Source organism: Antedon mediterranea, chromosome 8 (assembly GCF_964355755.1).
Source record: "Antedon mediterranea chromosome 8, ecAntMedi1.1, whole genome shotgun sequence".
In the NCBI taxonomy this organism is placed as follows: Eukaryota; Metazoa; Echinodermata; class Crinoidea; order Comatulida; family Antedonidae; genus Antedon; species Antedon mediterranea.
The window spans coordinates 17,264,549-17,276,750 of record NC_092677.1 but is presented as its reverse complement, the minus strand read 5'-3'; the positions used below and the strand labels follow the sequence as shown (position 1 = coordinate 17,276,750).

Sequence of the window (12,202 nt, the reverse complement as noted above, 5' to 3'; positions counted from 1 at the left end):
TTTGAACCTGGGTTGCCACAACTCCACTCACACTGTGTAATATACAACTAAACATAAAAAATACATTAGGTTAACATTTGTCTAAACAGAAAACTCAATTAAGCTGTGACAGATCTAAACAAGATGATCATGATTTCTATCTTGTTGGAAGGTTATTACAATAAATTAAATTGAATACATATTACATAAAAAACTATAATATAATGTAATTGTCCTCAAGTAAAACATTTATTTCTATGAAATTTGATTTGAATTAGCATTGTAGAATTACATAAAAATTGTAAAAAAATATAAATACTACAAACAAAAAATTACCATTACAAAAATTAAGAAACAATGAAACATTTAAAATACAAGATTGTATAATTTTAATGTTTAAGATCTACCAATTCCCCTCAATGTAAATCTAAGATTTGTGTGTAAATAATGCTAACCAAAACAGTATGCTACAGTATGCACTAAAACACATCTAAGCATAAACACTTAAATAAATACTTACTTGTACATTACACATACTATAAATCCTACTTGGACCTTCACAAAACTTGCCACCATACTGGGGATCAGGATTGTTGCATTCACGTTCCTGGAATCTAACGCCACCACCACAAGTCCTCGAGCACTCCGAGAATGCGCCGTAATTACCCCATCCTCCATTGATAGGGCTAGGGCCTGTGTTGCCATGATCCAAGCAGAGGCCTTTAACGCACCATTTGTTTTTGCCGCAAGTGGTGCCGTCTGCTGCAGGAAGATATTTGGTCTCGCAACGGCGGTGACCTCGATGGCACCATAGAGCTTTGCAAACAGACTATAAAATAAAACATATATATAAAAAAAATTTTTTTTTTTAAATATTAGATGCTTATAATTTTGTCCCTTTGGTAATATTTTAAGTATATAAAGTATATATGGAAAAAAAATGTCCCTAGAAATGCAAGTACTGTACATTTTTTTAGTCACACTTTAAAATTGAAGTAACTTTCTAGATCAAATCAGGGAACCAATTTATTTAGTTAAACAGGTTGTACTGTCATTATTAAATGGAAAAAATAATGTTTACTGAGGTAAAATAATTTTAGTAAAGATTACTTTATGTAGGATGCAACTCATTATCAATTACATGTTTCAGTTAATGTCATTAGAGCATAAAGATAACTCAGGAACAGAAACAGCTGTGAAGTGAGAATTACAGAACTTTGATGAAAGACATGGTTGTGAATCATTAATAAGAATAATATAGGAAACATTACTAGAAATGGATCTTACAAAATACCAATAACCACCTTCTATCACTCCAATTGAAATATCAAATTTGCACAATACCATGAAAGCCCCAGTGGTTAGCACATCTGCATATCAAGCAGAAGGTTCCAGTTTTGAATCTTGGTGGAATAAATATCATTTCAGTATTTATGTCATTATGAGGGATAAAAATCTAGTGAGGTCCACAATGCTATTACAGTTTATATTGTCCTACATAATAACTCGGTCCATGACCGACATACGACGACTATATAAACGCAATATTTCAACATGCCTGCAAGGTATTTAGTCTACAGATAGTTTATATGTCTTTTATCCTACTTGTGAACTCAAGTACTATGTTTTTACATTGCATTACTTTTAAGTCTATATCATCACAAAACAGATAAGTTTATATTATAAACAAGCTTTAAATATTCTACAATTATTTTAAGTGTATTTTCCATCTGTAAATCCCGAAATACTAGTGAATATAATTAACAAGGTGCCAAATATGGATATGACATTTTAACACATTCCCAACAGTTCGGACAGGCCTAAAGAAGTTTTCAGTTAATAATTAGATTGTTCACTTATACAAATCATTATCATATTTATTTATGGCCTTCTGCAAGTAATATAAATCTGTTTGATTTGCCTCCATTGCATTTATCCACTTTTAGATTATACTATTTTCATTTATATAACACCTAAATAGATTCCTGTCATTTGATTGGACGAATTCCAATTAAAATGTTGCCTTGTTGAATGACAATGAACTTATAAACATTAATTTGTCAACATATCATGCATTATTATGTTGAAAGATCGCCATTACAAAAAAAATAAAACTTCAAACATAGTGTAGTGGGGGCTTTACTATGAAATTGGGCAAAAAAAGTGGGATGGGATTATAGTCTAATTGTGTCTTTATTTACTCCATAATAGGGTTGGGTTTATATTTGAGCAATGGATTATATTTGTTTATGGTATTCTAAAAGGTCACCATTAAAAAAAAACTTGTCAAACATAAATACTTTTATTGTTTTAAAAATTAGGTTAGTAGATTGATCATGTATGAGCACATTATGTTTAATCGTTAGGTACTTTGCCTTACAGACATTCACATTATGTTATTTCTCTGTGTATACCTTTGTGTATACATTCCACCAGTGATTCAATTAGTTATGTTATTTTCTATGTATTGAAAGAGTTGATACACTTGAATGTTCAAATGTCTTATCAGCAGGTACCACCAACCAGGGTGAATTAATTTTTATTAGATAACGATTTGTTGAAAAGCAGTAATGCATTAATAATAAAACAATAATTCTTTTGGAATTAAAAACCAGAAACAAAATATGAAAACATCATTATTTATGAAAGCAAGTTTAAATTAAGTGTGGGAAAGGTTAGGTGAAAGTATACAAATTCAGGGTGAACTGTGTTAAAGATTTAACCTGTGTTTATATGATATTGTCTCTCTCGGAATTAAATACAGTCAATCTTGCAGTTTAACCTGTTCTGCATTTTGTATTTTCCATGGATTGCAAATTCCATGAGAATATACCGATAATTAGAAATAAATAGAATAGATAATAAGACTGGGTGATAACAAGTAGTAATATGCCAGTTTAAATTTGATAAACATACCTGTGCTACTTTTCCAAAATCAAAAGAGCAAAGTCTAGCATCTTTACCAAACTGCCATCTACATTGAGTGTCAGGGTCGTAGATCTCTCCAGGCAACTTCTTTGGTAGCATGTACTCCCCAGTTGAAAGAGGTTCATCCTCCAAACACAATGCTTGTTCCGTACTGGGTTATATAACAAAAAATAATATTTACAAACATATTTGTAACTAAAATCCAAGGTTTTGAAAAAAAGTTTTTTCTGAGTGAGCAGAAAGTGGAAATCACAAACACAATATAAACCACAAATGTGAAAACACACACACCCCCAAATGTAATAAAAAAAATGGCCACAAAAATGAAAACGATAATCTCTCACAAGTGTGATAACAAGTTCAAGTTCAAGTTCAAATTTATTGTCAAATACACAGTAAATGAAATTTGTCTTCCAAGGTTCAAATTACAATAAAAATAACAACAGTTAAAAACATACAATACTATACAATGGATAAGATAATATATAAGAAAATATGCTATGTATAAAACATTATGAACAGTAAATGTAAATTTAAAAAAAATGTGGGCGCTGTTTTCACATTTGTGGGTGACGTGTTTTCAAATTTGTAGTTGTTTTCACAATTACAGGTGATGCGTTTTCAAATTTGTGGTTGTTTAAATTTTTGGGTGATGTGTTTTCACATTTGTGGGTTCAACAAACTCTCAGGATGTAAATCTACTTTTCGAGGGCTATCCCTGGTGGTACACTACCATACAAATGAGTGTGGGTTCAACAAACTCTCAGGATCTACTTTTCGAGGGCTATCCCTGGTGGTACACTACCATACAAATGAGTGTGGGTTTTTGTTTAGCCTTTGTCTATGCTTCTTACTGCTGTGTGGTAGCAAAATAAATCATAGTTTCAAAGGTTATAGTTTATTTCTTACTTATCTATTTTTGGTATGAAAATGCCCAATATACAACAATACTATATTTAGGACAAATAATAAAGGTTGTATTATTTGTGTTTCCAAAATGGTCATTCATGTCAACCATTTTTTTGATACATTTAATTGTGGTCAAATTGAATTTAGGCACAAATCAAATATTATTAAATTTGGCATTGATTTGTACTTAGTATCTAGCATAAATGTAGGGGGTGTACATGTGTATTAATATACTCTGTCATCTAAAGACAGTTAGAGCAAGTTTTGAAAAACCCTAGAGAACTAATATGCTGTTAAAAAACCATCTTCATGTCATGTCTTAAACAATATATTCCCAAAGGTACAACAGACTATAATCAGTGGCCTGTTAAGCTGCTTCTTCAGTGCCTGGATAGTAGGCCTTTTCTCTTGGGAGAGTGTATTCTTCGGCCTAGAATTCTTACAATCAAGATTTATTTCTTATCTATCAAATCTAATAAAAAATATTCCTTCAGGATTTTATCATAATCTTAAAACCTTTTTTAACTCAAAACAGGAAAGTGAGAAACGATGACCAATATATCTATTATTTCCATTTATTTATTTTTTTTGACCTAATTGTTTGTGATGGGATTTAACTGGTGAAGGAGGGATTTGGTACAATTTTAAAACTCTCACAAGTTGTATCACAGCACTCAAGATAATTGAATCTCAAGTACAAGACTTTTTAACAAGAATCAGGTATTCTTAATAAATGCTATATTTTATGTTCTGATCCTATAAAACTATGACTTGCACAATGGCAGGATTTCAAGATAAACTACTAAACTAGCTGATAGCCACATTTCAGACCACTGGTGCAAACCACTAGGCAATTATGCCTCATGATTAGGTAAAACAGAGAAGTACAATATAGTGCTTAACATTTGGAAACTCTCTGATCTTGGCAAACAACCTTATACCAAAAACTGTATGGAACCCTAGAGAATCTACAAAAGAAATATTGTCTGAAGAGGCCAACAACGAAGATAAAGAAGAAAAGATACTTTAGGTTATACAGAGCCTATAGAATGTACTTGGCCATCATGGCATGTGTCTAACAATGATATATATACAGTAAAACCCATCTTTTAGGACATTCATTCAGGGGAAAACACTTTTAAGAGACATGTGAAATAAACAAGAGAAAACGGACACATCTTTGTTGGGCCTCACGGTTCTATTGTTTAGGTCTAGAAATTTCTATGAAAATAGCTTACCTGAAGAAATCATCAAGGTATTTTTGACTGCATTGCGACCACATAAATCGGCCATTGTTACCCGACAGGGTTGGTGACATAATGTGACCACTAGACTTGGAACAATCATTGTCATCACCATCGTGTACCATTCCAAAACTGTTGTTGAAGATAAATAACTAATTTTAGAATATATTCAAAATGTTTGTATGGTGAAGAAACACAGGTAAAGTATGGGTTGCAGGCCACCATGCAAAATAACATTATATTATGCACATAAGTTTGCAGTAGACAATTCTGATTGGTCATAAGTTTGACTCAACACACTACCTATGTCCTGATTCATGTGCTACAGTAAACGCTAGTCCTAAACCTGTGTCTTCATTAATAGTACAACTTCTATACTTGCTACACATTCCTCCAATAGGAGCAAAACCTGCAAAAACAAGGCCAATCAATACAGTAACATTCCATTTCTTTTTTAAAACTCAGCAACATCTAAACTGATATTACAAATAAAATAATAATAATAAAAGATTGTAAAGTGTAGTGAATGCCACAGAGTAGAACCTCTAAAGCGACACATTTGGGATCTGTCTAGTGTTCCTTTGATATAGGTCTCCTTCCCCTGAATAGGGGATTCGTCAGAGTGTTATATCTAAGTGTTCTACTGTTATTTAATTAAACAATTTAAATAAACAGATAAATATTATATTGATGAGAAGCCTTATTGTTGAATATGTTTAGGTTAGAATACGCAGTAACAAACTATATGCAATGTCCTGAATCTCCAATTGAAAGAGATTTGGAATATGTTGGAAAAAGCAATTAGGAAGTTATTGACTCTTAAATATATAATATAGTAATCTTTTAATAACTTTGAATATAGCAGTACTTGGCTCTTCTTTTTACTTTTATTATCCCTTATATGTATTTTTTAAATAGACCAGCAATTTGTCTAAGCAACATGAAAACAAAAATACAAGACCATAAACTTAATACAGTTAAGCAATTACACAATATAAATGATTTTCTGACAGACCACACTATTTTAAATTTTGTATGGACATGACATATACAGGTTTATCAATATGAAAACACACTGGTAATGAAAGAAGTATGGCTATGACTTTATGACTGACGTACGTATGCTAACACGTCACATTGACTGACATGTATGCTATCAAATCATACTGACTGTCGTGTATGCTAACAAGTCACATTGACTGGCTTGTACGCTATCAAGTTTACAAATCCAATGTGTTGTTTTATCAAGGTAAATGTTAGTATTTTAAGTGATTGTCATTTACAATTGCTGACAGTTACGCGTAATAATTGACAGCAAAAAGAGTTGTAGCTTGTGATTCATCATGCCTTTAATTGCTGATGCTTTGTATATATCAGCAGCAAAACCTGACCCAAGGAATAGTCTGTTTCCCCTGGGAACTAGCCTTGATGTCGGGCCTACACACAGATGCAGTAAGCCTTCAGTCACTAGTGACTTCAGTCTGATCTCTTGCTTTGATTATTCAAACTTAATTAATTTATAGAAAAATTGGTTATGCCATGCCAAATTCCTGTAATCACTGTCAAAAATGTATTAGTACAACAATTCAACAGCCTGTCTGATTGAAATACTGATACCGATTCGAAAGGATTTTTAGAATTTTGTTTCACAAATAAAAACTGTAAATATATTTACAAAATAAAATGTTTGATGCATGTACGTTATTTATAAAAATTATGCTTAATTCTGAGATACAGTATGTACACACAACATGTATTCTATCTTGAAAATCATACGTCAAATAAATAAAATCAAGATAAACAAATATTTAGAATGAAATCATTTTTACTATATTATTGTAATGAAGGTTTTGTGTTTCATGTTTGGTATTGTCTTTGTTGACAGGTTGGGTTAAACAAACATTTTGACAGCCACAATTCAACCTCTTAATTCAGTCAGTAAATAAAATAAATACATAACAGTACTGTATGGTTCAGCAACTGACCCAATTCACACCTATCAATGAAGCAACTTGTTCTACTGGTATCTATGTTTAACGCAAGTCAAACATTATTTAAGCATTCTCCTCAAGTTATTTCACTTAGAAATTGAAACACTTTTCTATGAAATGAACAAGGGGACAACCCTATATTAAGAAGAAAGTTTGTTGGTACCAGAAGGTGTCCCTTTAATAGAGGTGCTATTGTCAAATCAGATGTGTATTGAATGTGGGTCAGTAAATACAACAAATGTTGTAATATATTGTAAAATGTGATACTGCTCTAATTCTATTTGACTTCTGACTAAGCAAGCTAACAAAATGTTATCCCTCAGGACTGGCATATGTTTACTTCAGACGGTTAAAATATATCATATTTTCCAGTTTTACGGATTGAGTAACGTAAAATGTTGAGAGATGAGATAGCAAGTTTACGTGAGAGATAGTTTTCAGACGAGGGGTAAATTACATCTACAATGTTTCAAATTATGGTTAGTGATTATATCTATTTAAAAAATCAAAAATGTCAATAAATAATTCTTTAAACACTAAAAACATCTTTTTAAAATATTTTTAAATGTATCAAACTTATATCTAATATTTTTATAATTTAATGTCTGCCGGTATTAAAAACAACAAGCAGAAGCAAATGCTTGCCTGTCGCATAAACTCATGATATAAATGAGCTTATCAACTGAAAAACTGTTTTACCCAAACTTTCTTTAAGCTATTAAAATATCACACGTCATCAACTTCTTTACTTATAAGTTTTTAATTTTTAAATATTAAAGAATTTTCAATTTCATGCTTTATTTATCATACCTAATCGAGTGATTAAAAATGTCAGATATTTTGTTTTTCTCTCAATTTCTTATAAAAAATATTATCAGATTTATAGCAGCACTGACCAACGGATTGAATAATGCTCTTGTAAGCGACCCCTAACTTGACGCCCCGGTTTCCTAATACTTATGACAACTTTCCATAGGTTTTCCGCATGGACGCAAGCAATTTAGTGTAGCACCTGTTAGTTATGTCAGTCGCTTAGGACCTATTAATTTATCTATGTAATGCCCATCAGTGACATAAACAGAAGATATAAATGTATTTTTTCAAGAACAGAGAAGGAAATATTCGTTTAAATATGAAAAAAAAAAAGGATAAATGGGGTAAAACAGGGGGAGAAACATGTTATTAAGCCAATACTTTTTTCAGCTTTCATTGGTTTTTGAAACAGTACTAATTTTAAATGCAAATATTAGGAAATCTTTTCTGCATGTTTGGTCAAAAATAATAATCAATAAATATGTATGGATACTTTCTGTACAAATATGAGCTTGCACAGTAATACAATATTCGCACAGACAATAAAAAATCTCAGAAGAATTTGGTAATTGTTACAGGCTTCATCGATGTAACATAGTTGTATTTGAGTTGTTTACAAAGCGTTTACAAACATTATTCTTATACATTACATTGACAAAGGAGTGTGTGAAAGCATTACAACTTGTTAGTATTATTCCAGGATACGCAACATTTTGTACGTGTGAATTGGGTATTAGGTGAAAACAACTGTACAATGATGACACTCAACAAGAACTGCACAGAGACATTCAATTTCACTTTCACTGTACAGTTCACTTAATAAACACCTGCTGAATGATGGCTCACCTGTGAAGCTCATCTTCATTCACCTGAGCTGTCACAGGTGTGAATCTACTTTCACTCCTTGCACTATAAATCTGGTTCAAATCTAAGCTCATTTCAGAGAACCAAACACAATTTGAAGTTTTCTTCACGAAAGAATAGTAACGAAATACACGCCATCGTGTTAAGATTCAACATTCTGGCTGACAATGTCACACATGATGTCATCAACAGGAATGGAATGATGTATAACATTGGCAAAAGCATTTAATGGGAAACACCTTTCCACCCAAAGTCTTGTTAATTTAAGTCTGGCTAAACTGTGGAGATACAGTAAGGTTATGCTGTGGGGAGTCTCGTTATACCGTGAGAGTACTGTGGGGTAAGTATGGCAATGTTGTCCAGGTAAGCCTGGCTATGATTTGGGATAAGTACAGTAATTCTGACTATACTGTTTGCATAAAGTGGGAGAATGAGCAACAATAACCCAAATTCGTACATCCAGTGGGATGGAAAACTGGGAAAATAGGAGACTTATAATATACACCAGCACTGATACAGCAGCCAACTGAGGTATGACCATTTCCAAACAGGCTTTGACAAACTTTTTATAATACAAGAGTGTCTAATCCAACTTTCTTTACTTCCTCTCTTAATTACATTTATTTTAAAACTGTTCCACTTCAATGGTAGTCACTCAAATATAAATTAGATAACAAATTAACCTAGTAGGTTTGTATATTTTCTAAATTAAGATAACAAAATATGATATTATATAGCAATATCAAAATGACAAGTTATTGGCATAGCATACTACACCTGTTAGGCTCCACTCACCCAGTGGTTTCTAGATACATTTACCTACTTATTTCTGGGTCATTTGTCTGGTCTATCCCCATCAAATCATATTCCAAGGATTTTAAACCCAATCCTATTTTATTAAAGGGGTTAAAATAGAGATATGCATATTCTTCGACTGGGCTGGTTTAAGCAGATAATCAGCAGATGTAGCTCCTTAAACTCCTCGCTGTTTATATGTGAGCAGTGAGAGTAGCTCTCTATAAGCTCTTTATATGACTATACTCTATACTGTGTATTGTACATACAAAGGAGGGATATGTACTATGAGAGACAGCTTTACATGAATATGATGTGAGCTAAACAAACTTGTCATAAACTTTATCTAATCAGATCCATATTTACACTCTGTATAGATGTTATTTTAATGTATGCAACATTCATTTGAATAGGTCATGATGTTGTGTGAACAGCTTTTCTTAATCATAAGAGTAACTATCATATAAAACCTAAAATGTATTCTTAATTTTTACAGCATCCAAACCCACCTTTTAAAATTCACTTACCTAATGTGTCACAGGGTTCGTTCTTCCAGGAACAGATATTTATCCCTGTCATCAAAATGGCGTGGTCATGTTTAGAGCCGTCTGGGCTTGTTAACGTTGACTGCCACTGGCAGAAGCTGTTCAGTGTATTATCTGCATGGTGTGTTAATTGCAGTCCAGGCTATATAATAATTGAACAAAAAGTTGTGATATTTTGTTTTACAGATAAAATTATCAAACTGGAACTGTGGTATATATCATAAAAACTAACCTCTTCATCTTGTAAAACGACTAAACTGACCAGAATGAAGTTGACACTGCTCCCTATACTGCTATCATGAAATAATGTCTTTACCTATAAAAATTGCAAAAAGAAAACAATATAATAATAAATTAAAAATGAAACTTTTCCAAATACAAACACACTACTTTACGAAAAAAAATGTTCGGAATCTGACTACACTGTGCATACTTTTTGCTAAATTTTGAAAATATTGTGTCAATATTTAAGTTTATACATGAGGACGATATGAATTTATAAAATTGGCATGGTATGATAATAAAACTGCCGATTATTACTGATTACTATTACTTGTTAGTTTGATAGAAACTCAACAGTTTTTTTCAGGGCGGATTGCTATAAAACAGTCTTAACTGATGGTCTTAACTCCCCGATTAAAGCCGGCTTTATCAGATAGACGGTCTTACTAAAGCCACCCCTGTTAGACAATTGCTATAAAACAGTGTTAGATAAGACCGCGTAAAGTAACAAATTTAGGGCGTACTTTGCTCGTACAATACAAAATAAGGAAATGTTCGTCACGCTTGTTCAATTCACAATCATAACAGTATGTGCATTTCTACGCAAGAAAATCTATTCTAGGCTTATATAAGAATAAAATCACCGTATTTGATTTAACACTTAAAACTCATTTAATTGGTTGTCTTTGACAATAAATAATACGTAAAAGCAACAAAAAGAGAGGTTTAAGACTGTTTTAAGACTCCTTCGAGTAGGCTTTAATTTTAAAGACCGTTTTCAGGTTAGACCGCGGTATAGCAATGGTCTATAAATAAAGACTACTTGCTATGTCTCAAATTATAGCCGGCTAAGCGCTAAGACCGTTTATAGACAGCTTATAGCAATCCGCCCCAGAACTAATATACGTGGTGTACCACAAACTTTATATCAACATTTGATTTCGCCATGCAAACCTTCAAACAATATATTACTATGTTGATAGACTTTGATGACCAATTATAATAGTTTGTGTCCTTATAACTTGCACCTATTTAAGAGAACAAATTATATTTACCATATTGAAGACTGTTAATACATAAGTTGTTACAAGGTTGGGTCCGTGGGACTCGACCATTTTAGGATCTACCACAATCAATATTCCGACGTTTCTTGCAGCCACCATATTTGCGGCAATTGAGCGACGTGTTCGGTTTGTCGACTTAGGATATTCATCTATAAAGTGTAATGGTTCAGTAACTCTTGTTGGCATATCTAAAGGAGAAAATAAAGTAATAAATATACTATCATACACAAATGGTTTGTTAATGTAAATTATTTATATCCCCACATTTTTTATTAAATTTAATAACTTAATTTACCATAATTCTTGAATACATTTTGCAGCACCGTCTGCTGCCCTCCTTTCCTTTGTTTTTTTTTCGTCGGTTTTAATCTTATTTTTTCAAAAACTTGTATACAATCTGGTTTCATTTACATATGATGTTTGTCTTTCATTTAGTATAATATTTCTATAGGTTTTATCATCAATCAAATACTATTATATTAAAGTAGAATGTAAATACCTTTAAAAAAATCTTATAAAACTACCATTATTTTGCCATCAATAGTTACTTAAAATAGAACTTTTAACAAGATTATAGATATATACCTAACAAAAGAATTTATTCACTTAAACACATATTAAAAGTCAAAATTAAATTGAGCATGACAATAAATCTATTCTATATTGTGTATTAGTTTTTGCTCCATTTGCTATACAATTCAATTCTAGACAAAGTAAACCGATGTTTTGTCAAACGCAGTTTTGTTGAACTCGGAGAAACAAATAATTCTTTTAAAATAGTATGATTTATTGCTATTTAAGTTGGGTAATTTATTACTTCCCTATTTGTTCTATATATGTCAAATTAA

At 31.8% G+C, this 12,202-nt stretch overlaps 1 protein-coding gene across 3 annotated transcripts in view; it reads right to left on the bottom strand.

The window, feature by feature from the left end:
• LOC140057469 (A disintegrin and metalloproteinase with thrombospondin motifs 18-like) overlaps positions 1-12,202 on the bottom strand; it is a 72,011-nt gene that overhangs the window by 21,106 nt on the left and 38,703 nt on the right. For all 3 annotated transcript variants that reach the window (XM_072103142.1, XM_072103143.1, XM_072103144.1), the window contains exons 5-11: positions 11,346-11,542; positions 10,301-10,384; positions 10,051-10,210; positions 5,364-5,469; positions 5,055-5,192; positions 2,896-3,058; positions 500-808 (exon numbers count right to left, since the gene is read on the bottom strand). In XM_072103142.1, the coding sequence (XP_071959243.1) occupies positions 500-808; positions 2,896-3,058; positions 5,055-5,192; positions 5,364-5,469; positions 10,051-10,210; positions 10,301-10,384; positions 11,346-11,542 (1,157 nt within the window). The remainder of the gene's footprint in view (positions 1-499; positions 809-2,895; positions 3,059-5,054; positions 5,193-5,363; positions 5,470-10,050; positions 10,211-10,300; positions 10,385-11,345; positions 11,543-12,202) is intronic.